This window comes from Rhinatrema bivittatum, chromosome 1 (assembly GCF_901001135.1).
Source record: "Rhinatrema bivittatum chromosome 1, aRhiBiv1.1, whole genome shotgun sequence".
Lineage (NCBI taxonomy): Eukaryota > Metazoa > Chordata > Amphibia > Gymnophiona > Rhinatrematidae > Rhinatrema > Rhinatrema bivittatum.
In genome coordinates, this window is record NC_042615.1 from 386,050,854 (window position 1) to 386,062,773 (window position 11,920).

The 11,920-nt window shown below is 47.0% G+C and overlaps 1 protein-coding gene across 3 annotated transcripts; it reads right to left on the reverse strand.

The window, feature by feature from the left end:
- Window positions 1-1,828: 1,828 nt before the first annotated feature.
- On the reverse strand, window positions 1,829-10,670 carry CLDN23 (claudin 23). Of its 3 annotated transcripts, XR_003856650.1 has the most exons (3): window positions 9,344-10,670; window positions 7,393-7,436; window positions 1,829-5,523 (listed from the first exon to the last, which is right to left on the reverse strand). XR_003856650.1 is itself a non-coding variant. In XM_029601380.1 (1 exon), exon 1 carries the CDS (start codon window positions 10,390-10,392, stop codon window positions 9,442-9,444), a length of 951 nt encoding a protein of 316 aa, XP_029457240.1. In that variant the 5' UTR covers window positions 10,393-10,669; the 3' UTR covers window positions 8,590-9,441. The 3 variants fall into 3 exon arrangements, 1 of the variants encoding a protein (XP_029457240.1); XR_003856651.1 differs by lacking the exon at window positions 7,393-7,436 and having other exon boundaries at window positions 9,344-10,669; XM_029601380.1 differs by lacking the exons at window positions 1,829-5,523; window positions 7,393-7,436 and having other exon boundaries at window positions 8,590-10,669.
- Between the last annotated feature and the right edge of the window lie 1,250 nt (window positions 10,671-11,920).

Consider the following 11,920-nt stretch of genomic DNA (forward strand, 5'->3'; position numbering starts at 1 on the left):
TAACGCCTGCTCCAGGCAGGCATTAATAGCTGAGAGCAAAATGTGCATCTGAGACGCACGCTTTTTTTTTTTTTTGCATGTGGAGTGAATGAGTAATAGCCTCATTCACAGGCATTTGCAAGTGATGAGCCCTATTGCATTCACTCTGCATCCGCAGGTTAAATAGGCGCTAATCCCCCTATTGCATTAGGGGGGGGATTAGCGCCTATTTAGCCCACGTCAGAGTGCGGATTATACAGTGCTCTCGGCTGAGTGCACTGTATTGCATCGGCCCCTTAGTGTGTACTATGGTATGCATGATTGTAATGTCAAGCCTTTCAGACCAGGATTAATGGTGTGGCTGTTTGAACCTCCCTACTCCTTTAGAAATGTTAAATCGCCAACAACTGAACAAAAATAACATGCAGACTAGTTGAGGAGCGAGAGGGTGGTTATGCAGTCTTTTGCCCTGAGTGCTTGATGCAAAGAGCTCCATGCCCTCAGAGTGGCTGGGGCATGGGTAGGTGGATTCAGGCTGCTGGGGGAAGGGGCTCAGCGTGGGGAGTGCAGGCTGTGCTGGGGCTATGAGGGAGAGGGAAGGAGCTGGAGGGAGGGCAATAAAAGAGAACCTCCAGGGAATTTCTATGGGTGACTGTTCTGCAGCTGGGGGGGGAAGGGGGGAGAGAAAAGTGAGGGAGGGCAGGCTGTGATGGGACTAGGGGGAGGACCAGAGCCTCTAGGGAATTTCCACAGGTGGCAAAATGGCCCTTTATTGTCTCAAACTCTGGTGCTCTAGGTCTGATAAACTATATACATAGTAACATAGTAATGACGGCAGAAAAGGATTAGATTGTCCATCCAGTCTACCCAGCAAGGTTCGAATGCTAATATCTACCACTCCGGTCAGGATACCCCCATGTTTCTCTCAAGGGAGTAACTCTTCTGCTCTGTGCAGTAACCCCCCAAGCCATATGATAAGGGTAGTAATATTTACAATCAAATCCAACTGTCAAACCCATAACAAATTACGGCTAGCAACTTTTTTACGGGTGAGGAGCCTTCTGATAATTCAGGCAATGCTGCTTGATGTTCTTTGATTTGGGACTTGGCCATGGAAGCCATCCTGTGCGCTTTCCCTTGTGTCAGTACCCCAGACTGGAAAAGTCAGAGCCCACGTTGGTTGTTGTCTAAATCCACTTCCCCTTTCCTCCCCCCTTCCGTCAAAGCAGGGAGTGATGTTGCATTAAAAACATGAAGGCTATTGATTGAGGGTAGCAATCCCATGCCTGCTGCCTCTCTATGCAGGTTACCCAAATGCACTCTCTTCTTCATTTCCGTCCTCTAGCCTTTATCCCATGCCTCTTTGAATTTGTTTACTGTTTTCTTCACCACCTCCTCCAGAAGGGCATTCCAAGTATCCTCCACCCTCTCTGTGAAGAAATATTTCCTGACGTTGGTCCTGAGTCATCATCCCCCACCCCCCCCACCCCAGAGTTTCATTATGTGACTCCAAGTTCTACTGTTTCCTTTCTGATAGAAAAGGTTCAAAATTTGTGCATCATTAAAACTTTCAGGTATCTGAAGGTCTGAATCATATCTCCCCTGCACTTCCTCTCTTCCAGGGTATACTTATTCAGCTCCTTCAATCTCTCCTCATCAATCTTCCAATACAGACCCCACACCATTTTAGTCACCCTTCTCTAGACCACCTCCATCCTGTCTCTATCCTTTTTGAGATACAGGCTCCAGTACTGACGCCTCACCAAGGACTTGTACAAGGGGATTATTACCTCCTTTTTTTTCCTGCTGGTTATTTATCTATGCAGCCCAGCATTCTTCTGGCTTTAGCTATCGCCTTGTAACATTTGCTTCACCGTCTTCAGATTGCCAGATACTATCACTCCAAGCTCTCTCTCTTGGTCTGTGCACATCAGTGTTTCACTCCCCCTTATTTACAGCTCTTTTGGATTACTTCATCCCACATACATGACCCTGCCCATCTTGGCATTGAATCCCAGCCTATAATTCTGTTATCTTTGTTGGAATTATATGCAAATCTGAATGAAAATGGGGGGGATCTTAATGACCAACTTGAAATTCAATGAAAAATACTACCATAAAGTTAAAGCCATTCAAGTTAATACAAGAGATTTTACAATCGGTAGTAAATGGTTAACACATCAACTATGAAATGCCTTTTGCTAAACAAAGCACTTCATTGCTGCAAATAATGCTCTTTGGTCTCAAGAATTACACTCTGGTTAATGTTCACAGATTAACGAGAACATATTGAATGTCCAGTATTCACACTGGAGAGGGTCTTATGTATTGGAATTTCCTCTCAATATTTTACAGTAGATGAGGGAGAAAGGGTCCAGGTGCTTCTCTGGTATAGGTTATGAAAAGCTAAGTAAGAGGCAGGCAAGCCCAGTTTCGGCTGAGCCTGGCCCATTCCTCCCTCTTTATGACTCAAGACTGGATGGAAAGAGATTTAAAAAAAGGAGGAAGAAGGTGTTCTTGCCTTCCTAGGGACTGTTTGCCAGAGACAGGTAGAAGCTAGTGACTGATGGAGAGCCCTTGGAAGCTGACAGAACAGAGCTCTTTGCTATAAAGGGAGGTGGTCATTAAGCCACCTCCTCTTTACCCAGTTCAACAGACACAAAGCAAGTGCACTTACTAGGCAGGATACAGAGGCTTCTTTGGGTGTACTGGTTTGTGGGCCCTGGCTAGCTTGTGCCACATGATCAGATCAAGTCTTGACTCTTGAATAGTGCATGCGGGAGGGAGTTTTAGGGTTGGCTCAGGCTGGTTGGAGCTTGATGTTTGTATGGGAAGCCCAGTGGGAGAGGGGGCGCATTTGGTTCAGTGGTGCAGGTGTTGTGGGAGGACATGGGAGTTGTCCAGACAGAGGCAGCTGGTAAAAGAAAGGTGTTCTAACTTTTGAGGGAGTAGCATCCGTGCAGTGGCCTTGTGGAATATGGAGATGCTGGGGCATTAAGTAAGCAGCTGGGGTGCTTTGAGGAATTATGATGACCAATCCATTAGGAGCTAGATTTTTGTTGTCATGGGGATGCAGAATAAGGAATTCTGGTGGGGTTTGTGTACACACCTAGAATCTTGAGTGGAATATATGCAATGGTAGGCATTGCTGTGACAGAGGGATGACAGAGCCAGCTCTCTTATTGCGTAAAGTGTGCAGGTACTTGTGCCTGCAGGGGTCAACTAGTGCCATTTTTTGGTGTGTTTTGTTTTTTTTCATGTGGGTCGGTTAGATGTGAAAAGGGAATCCTAGAGAGGGCAGGTTTGATGCTTTTTTTCATGGGTTTCAGGGAGGGTATAATAGCTTTGGGCTTGGTGAGGGTATGCGTGAGTGCAGACTGGGGCCAGAAGAGGGTAAAGAGTGATGAGGGAGGCCTCTCATTGACATAGCTACTCTTGCAGTCCTAATCCCTCTTCTCTGGCTATGATGGGACATCTTCACATTTTGGGTTGCAGGATTGTTGCCATATTGCATTACACCCCCTAAAGCTTGGGAATTTTCAATCCTGTGGAGAGGGGGTAGTAGATTAGTCCCATGGCTTGAAACAGAGGAGCAATTTTCAGTCAAGAATTGCATATGGATTTATCTATGGGGCTTCATAGTTGATCTGGAGGTGTTGTCTTGGGGGTGGGTTAGGAAGACAGGGGACACAAGTGGTAGTGGGCAGGGGACAAGGGAAAAGGATTAAGGTAGGAAAAGGAGGGTCAGATGCTGGGAGGATGGGAAGTGTGGATTGGAATTAAGGAGAGGCCTACACTTATTTTAGGAAAGGGTTTTGGGAAGGCCTAGTGAGATATAGCAGGAGGGGTGCCTTGGGGCAGGAAACCGTCAGGTTCTTATAGGAGGGTTGCTTAAAGGTCAGACTGGGGTCCTTGGGCTGGGGGTTGGTAAGGTGGGAATGAAGTAGACAGTGTTTTGGGTGCACCAAGACTGTGAGATCCTGCTCCTCCCATTAGGCTTTGTTGGGACTATGCAATTGGTGGTGAGGGGGGAGTTTCTTGGGTTTAGGTGAGCTAATGCTGGTAACATCCCATAACCTATATCGATCATCTTTCAGTTGCAGGTCAGGTGCTTATATGAGAGAGAGTTCACAGGGTGAGGGCAAGTGGCAGGGTTACGGCCACGGACAGCCACTACAAGGCTGGCAGTGAGAGTTGTGAGCCCCAAGAAAAGAAGGGGAAGATACCTACTCTCTAGCACATACTTAACACTAGTGTTATAAGGAAGTGAGAGAACTTGCCAGGAGGATGCAGGTTACAGGGAAAGGCAATGAGCTAATCAATTCTCTTGTCAGCACCTTGACTTTTAACTTTTGTAGACCAAAAGGAATTGGAACTATGGAGGGCCAGGGCCAGATGTGACCTGTGCAAAGAAGCAGTCTCAAGGCTGGGTGTGAACTCTCTCTCAAACACACATACCCACCACATTCTTCACACATTTAACATGCTCAATGAGCACCAGTAGGAGAAGGGCAGCTGGGGGTTAGGGAAATAGGATTATTGAGGTAAAGAGGAGAAAGTGGCTAGAGAGAATGGGCTCTTTAACTCTGTCCTCTTCTCTTCCCTGGTGATCCTGATCCTCTGTACCCAGCTCTCTCTAAATTTCCCCATGGTCCTAAAGCCCCTAAGTCTAACCCCCTATCCCTGGTGATCCTTGAGCCCCTTCTCTGCCTGGAAAATCACCATCTACAGCAACTCTTCCTCTCCTTCCTGGGCCAGTAGAGTAGAGCCCTCCTCTTCAAGCCAGATTCAGCAGGCACACCTCTGTTTTAGGAGGAGGGGGCGTGAGCAGACTGGTTTGCAATGTCTGCTGTTCTCAGTCTCCTTAGACAGGAGTGTGGGGCCAAGAATTCAAAAGCATAGCCTATTTCACTGTCTCCTTGGGGGTGGGTGGTGGGAACAGAACAACACCACATACTTCTCCTTACTCGCTGTCTGCTCTCTTTCTCCCTCCAACACATCCAATCCTCTCTCCTCCCCTCCTTCACTATTCTTCCCCTTGCTCTGATCCTTTACTCACTCACTGCTGCCCCCTCTCCCCATATCTCATTCACTCTTGTGCCTTTTCATCCTCACCAGCGTGATCACCAGCCCCAGAGGTGCCAGAGGTTGGGATGATGGCCTGAAAAGCAGGAAGCCTACTCACCCATAGGGGCAGAAGCAGAGGGGCTGACATTCACCCTCCATCTTTTTTTTTTTTTTATTCTTCGCTATTGTCCTTCACAACCTTCTAAATTGTGCTGGGAAATTGCCCAATTGCTCTTATCTTATCTCTTATCTTATCTCAGGATAAGCAGCTCCAACCTGGCTGCTCTTCTCTGCTTCCTGCAAAGGCTGGGGTGGGGAGGAGTGAAGCACACATAATCCATGCCTCTCCTAGCTCTGTTCGGTTTCCGCAGGGGAGCTAGAATTCAGATTCACTGCTGGCTCTGTTCTGTCTTCTTGGGTCCCAAAAAAAGAGTAGCAGGATGCAGTTCGGGGTCGTTCTGCCAGAAATTAAGCCCTCTGTAATGGACACAAAAAAGGGGATAAATTAGCACAAGTTTGAAAGTAATGAGCAGTAGGTGTGTCATAGGTGGGTTCTTAGGGGCCGATGTAATAAGACCCGTGGCAAAACAGGCACTCGTTATGTGTGCAGGTTTTGATCACTGCGAACAACTGAAGATGCTGCTTCTGTGGGATGTTAAAAAAAAAAATTATGCAAATGACTTGTGCGCAGAAATCCTCACATGTACGTATCTAAGCGCAGTACAGGGCCTATGTAATAAGCGGCTGCATCCGCGCTCAAAACCCGTGCCAATAATCCATGCATAAAGGCAAGTGAGCAAGTGAGCGGGTCTGCCTATTAAGTGAAAGTATGACCCTGCAAAGTATTTTTAATATTTCCAATAACTGTCCTGCAGAAAACATGGCAAACATTTTCATGGATGCTAATTCAAAACAGTCTTGCTGCTCTTATGGCCGTGTATCTGTCCGCCCAGGGAAGCACCTACCATGGATGCTGTGAAAAGCGCTTTGCTAAACTGGTCACTCTGAAGCCGAGTTAGGCACTCAGCCAGGCGCTTAGGCCGCTTGTGTTCTTCTGTTCGTGGCAGAAAAATCTGCATGATCGGGCGCCCAGAAAGGCACCTAGCATACCTTGCCGTTTGGGCGCTCAGCTAGGTGCTTAGTTGCTTGCATGTCTGCACGATCGGGCATCCAGAAAGGCGCCTAGCTACTGTTGCCACTCGGGCGCTGAGCTAGGTGCTTACTTGGTCGGAAATCTATACGATCAGGCACCCAGAAGAGCACCCAGGGAAGCATCTTTAAGATGGCTGTTCTGATGCCCAGAAAAGCACCTAGTTAAGCCAGACACGCGGATGCCGAGAGAGGTGCTCAGCTAGGTGGTTTTCAGGACGCTCAGACACCGACAGAGGCTCCCCCGTTTTGATGCTGACACTTAACTTGTGCCCTGACCACGAGGCTGATACAGAACGGTGCGCTCGGCCGAGCGCACAGTTTAGTCCCGTTTGACCGTGCGTTTTACACGCGCTATTATTACCCCTTATACTGTAAGGGGTAATAGCGCGTGCAAAGCACCTGTCCAATCCCCCCCCTCCCGAAACTAATAGTGCTCATCACATGCAAATGCATGTTGATGAGCCTATTAATTATACTCGCGGGATACTGAAAGTAAAATGTGTTGCCAAGCCACACATTTTACTCTCAGAAATTAACGCCTGCCCAAAGGCAGGCATTAATCAGGCACAACACTGGGAAAAGGGTACAGAAAAGCATAAACTGCGTTTCTGTATGCCCTCCAACTTAATGTCATAGCAATATTAAGTCGGAGGTCCCAAAAAAAAAAAAAAAAAAAGCTGTCTGCTGGCCCACAGGTTGGAAAACGGACACTCAATTTTGCCAGCGTCCGTTTTTCCGAACCCATGGCTGTCAGCGTGTTCGACAACCGACTACGGTAAAATTAAGCGTTTGTTGTCAGACCTGTTGACAGCTGCTGCTTCTGCTAATAAGCAGGCGCTAGGGACGCGCTATTAGCATGGGCCCTAATTTAAATAAAGAATCATGGGGCGGGAGAACGGGCGCTCGCCTCGGAGCGCCGGCTCTCCCGCAGAGTTTATTGAATTGGCCTGCATGGCAGTAAAAAACCCACATTAAAAAAACCCACCCTAGCATTAGCGAGGCTCCCTGCATTGCCTATGATCAGATAATTGCCTCCTTTGCATGCTGTTAGAATGAATTTGCACAGGAAAAAGCGCAGGTCTGTGAGCGCGTTCGTTTGTGCTTTTTTTTCCTGCACACAAACCCCTATTACATTCCCGTATAGGGCTTTGCACGGGAAAATGAGTGCACAAACCCGCAGCAGCTTTAGCTCACCTTATTCCATCGGCCCCTTAGTGTTTAGGTTTTCCATCGTACTCCTGAAGAAAATAAATAAACCATGAGGAAAACTCACATTTAAATACTGTGGTGTTTAGATTGAGTTGGAAAATTGAGGTTCAGAAATCTTTGAAGGCTGTGTGTGAGTAAAGAGGTACTATCAGCCCATGATGATTTCTCTAGTGCCACCCACCAGCCTCCAGTTGCAACAAAGCACAATTGAATCTCCCTCGGCAAACAGTTTTTTTTTTTAAAAAAAAGGGACTTGTGTCCATGGTAAACCAATGTCCCCTTGTGAGAACTGTCACTATCTTTGCTTTCATTATATAACAGCGTCACAGGTACACCTTGAAAAAGGTGTACAGGGCAAGACCCTTAGAAGCAGCCTTCTCTCTCTGCACTACTTTTTGCCTCCTAAACCTGTCCGGTATCAATCATTGTAGATATACCCCAGCAACAGGAGGAGTGTGAAGAAATTGTCACAAATGGCTGATTAGCTTGTATAGAAAAGAACATCAGAGTATTGGACACAACTGCACAAATATAATTTGACTGAAAAAATTATGAAAATGTTAGCAACTTGCAAAGATTCTTAGTCCCTGCCAACCTGCAAGCCTTGGCCTCCTGGCTCAGTGGTTCTTAATCTTTTCTGGATCACTGACGCTTTTGGAAATCTGAGGAAAGTGATGGATTCCCCCTTCCCAGAACATAAAACATAACCACTTACACAATTTTTTTGCATCTGGTTTATGGACACCATGAAAGATCAGCCATAGCCCCACTGTTGAGAATCCCTGTTTTAGCTGCTGCCTTCTCTCCCCAACTGCACCAGAGCCAGCAAGTGAAGCTCTGGTTTTAAAATAATCCATGTCCTCGACCCACCCAGTGAATCTAACCAAGTTCTAAAGCAGAGGCTGAGTGCCTGGGTATTTTCTCTCACTGCAATTATAGTACTGCAAACTATGGCGATATAAAATTCAAAATACTGACTTTAAGCCTGATCTGGTCATGTCTGCTTTCTGTGAACAGATTTACCTATCTGTAGTGAGACTATCACTCAACCACTATCACTACAAGCTTAAGGGGGGGAGGGGGGGATATTTTGGGTCATAACATGTATTTGTTATGGGTTGCGGCCCATACACTTTAATTTAAAAAAAAAAAAAGAAAAGAAAGAAGCGTTCTACAAATAAAGCAATACCATAAAATTGTATTAAGAATAAAAAAAAAAAGAGAGAATTTTTTTGTAGTCTGGTGTTTTTTTTACCACTAACTATGCTGGCCAAGAATACACCACTTTGCCAGGAGTTTGCTGTCACCAAAATATCCATTTTTAACATCTATTCCTCTGCATTATAAAATGTACACTGGGGATGTACAAAAAAGATGGAATTTAAGCATGTTTTTTTTTGTAAGTTAATTTTCATCAAACCTCATTAAAAATGTGATAAAAGATGAAAAAGCAATCCTTTACAATTATGTGTTACTAAACTTGTAAGAGATAGACATGTCTGTAAAAACTGAATTTGCTTCATATATGTTGCTGAAAGCAATACATTTTAGGAAACAAAATACAGCTTCAAATTCAAAATATATTAAATCTATGTAAACATGTACACATTTTCATTTAAACAAGATTTCATATATTGCTATCTATCTCTTTTATATATATCTTTATGATTATACAAAAATAAGGTTTTAGAAAATGTGCAACCTGTCAATGCATTTTCACATTCTTTTTGGATACAAAAGAGGGTTGTATTTTTTTGTCAAAAGAAAATATATATGCTGTCAATAAATCTTACTGTCTCCAGGTCCTTATCCTATTTCATATTTTGACCTACAGCATTACTTCCATTGTGGTGGTGCAAGTGAAAACTGAATCTGTCTAATGTTCAATTTTTGGTAGAGTCAAAATAACGAGCAGCAATCAGGAGAGAAGACAAACCTTTTCTTTAAAGTTTTAGAGCCTCCTAGCTGCCAGGTGTAGTTCTGGAAGCTGGATCTTGGCGTTTACGACTCACTGTGGCAGAGACCCCCATGGTCCTATAGCAGGTCGGAGTCGCAGGGGAGGGAGCTGAGTTGGCTGTGGGGTCGGGCTGATCTCTCATCTGCGGTGACATCCATGGAATTAGTATAGTAGAATGTGTGACCTGGGTGGGCAAGTTTACTACTAGGTTTTATGTTTCTTCTCCCAGCATCCCAGTTTGGATTGTGGCTGCTGTAATGGGTATTCAGATGTCCAGCAGAATGATCAAATGTGTCCCTTCGATCCCCCAGGGCCAGGCTCCTGGGTTGAAGGTGAGCCGGCCTCTCATTTTTGCCACTATATTCCAGGCCGGAGCTGGTGGCAAATCTTGTGCTGAATTCCAGGTCCTTCGCGGTTTGGCCATTGGTTTTCTCTCCAAGGCCTTTGGCGGGTGAGGGGTATTTCTTCCTCCTGGTGTACTTGTTGCAACTCTCTGCGAAGCTAAGCGCCAAGGAGAAGCCCCCAATGATCTCAAAACAGCTGCCGAGGTAGCCCAGCACCAGGCAGTAGCCTACCTGGATGTCTGTGCCAGGGGCTGGGATGGTGCTGATAAGATGAGTGTACCACGATACCGGGATCAGGCTTAGCACACCTGAGACAAAAAGCACCAGCCCCCCGCAGCCAGACAGCAAGTAATGGGGCTCGTCTTGCCAGCAGCGCACACCCCAGGAGGCCAGTGCAATGCCCAGGGCGGTGACCACCAGGGAGGCCACCATCAAGCCACGGGCCAACTGCACCACCTGATTCTGGAAGTAGTTGTCGCCATTGTCAATGCCGCACTGGCGGCTGTGGGTGGCCTCCAGCTCCCGGCAGATGTCCCAGATGCCCTGGTGTTGCACCGTATCCGTTGATGTACCTGCTATGCTCCGCACTTCTCGCCAGTCCGGGGCCAGCGTGGAGGTCAGGTTAAGCACTAGCCCACAGGGCCCCAGCACCATGCCCACGATCATCACTGCCGGGGTCCTCATCCTCAGTCCCAGGAGACTGCACGCCTCGCGTCCTGCGTTTACTCTAATCTAATCTTGAGCATTCCTGGGCCCCACACTCTCTCTCTGCCAACATCAGGCAAAACCAAATCGCCCTGACGCACCGCTCTGTTTTGTGGCTGTACGTGTGAGGAGGCGGCTGCTAAACAACTCTGGAGCTCCAAGCTTGTTCTCCCTCTCTCTCTCTCTCTCTCTCTTCCTTTCCCTCACTCTGTCAACACAAGACGAAACCAAACCGGCCTGACAGAAACTGCTCTGTTTATTGTTGCTATACCTGCAAGGAAGCTGCTGCTAAACAACTCTGGGGCATGATTTCAGGAGGAGGGTGGGTGGAGACACTTACACACACACATGCACAGACTCTTTCTCTCTCTCTCTCTCTCTCTCCCCCTCCCTCTGCCCTGAGCCTGCCAGCTTCAGCTCACTCCACCTATCTACCTGTACAGAAGTGCTCCCAGGTTTATTGTTCAGTCTGCTTGCACACCAGGACTTTATGGTGCTGGCCATAGATGAGAGAGCACAGTGTCTCATCCCCCATGGCCTAAGTCACTTTCACAGAGCGTTTTAATTCCTCGTGCCCCCCCCCCCCCCTCCATGGAGGCAGAAAGAGAGAAAAGCCTTCGTCAGCAGCTCCCTTGGGTCACTTCTGAATCGGCGGGCCAGTTGCAGAATTGCAAGCCTTTGGACAGTAAATTTCATTACAGCACGCACGAGTCACGGGCAGGTGTGCTTTGCACCTGCTATTCGTGCAGGCATCCAGGCGTGCGTGAAGCAGCACACAAACGTTTTACGAGCGAATGTATGTGTGTCATGTGTTCTTTCCCCCCTTCAAACACGCAGCTGGGACTGCCTCTCTTTAACTTGGCTAAACTTAAACACCAGGGTGGGGGAGGCGCACAGTATTTAGACCAGACAATTTATCCAGATGCATGTCTATGAATATTGCCTCCTTACTATGCTGTATAATGAATGTAGCATTGCCTTGCCCTCCTTCATCTGCCAGGACAAGTTTAACTTCACAGAGCACAAAGGTTGCCTGATGTTATCACACCGAAGGGCTATAAATCTTTCTCAGTGAATCTTCCCAGCAGACAAAAACTTTGCTGTACCTGAACTTGTGCCATTCCTGTTGTGTTTTAAAGACCCAGTCCCTGTGCACTAGGCCACCACTTCCATCCCAGACTTGGGTACTTCCGTTCTCTGGCTCAGCCAGGGCTGGGGGATGCTGCAGAGAACCTGTTCACATTCCCTTTTTCCCGGGGGTGAGGAAGTCATGGTCATTGCTTAAGGGTGTAACCTCATGGTGGCCTTCAGGGCCCAGGATTACAGGTTCCACGAAGGATATAAACAAACAAGCAGCGTGGGCCCCATGCCCATGAATATCCATATAATGACTAGACTGGGTACGCTGTATGTGGGAGAGGGAATATAAAATAGGGGAGCATTCTCCAATTAGCTGTGAATGAAGGCTCCTGGTGCCAGATCCCAGCCCTAGAAGTACAAAGAAGCA

Bases quoted from the DNA above. Each gene is read 5' to 3' on its own strand.
- CLDN23 (XM_029601380.1), bottom strand. From the start codon at position 10,392: ATGAGGACCCCGGCAGTGATGATCGTGGGCATGGTGCTGGGGCCCTGT.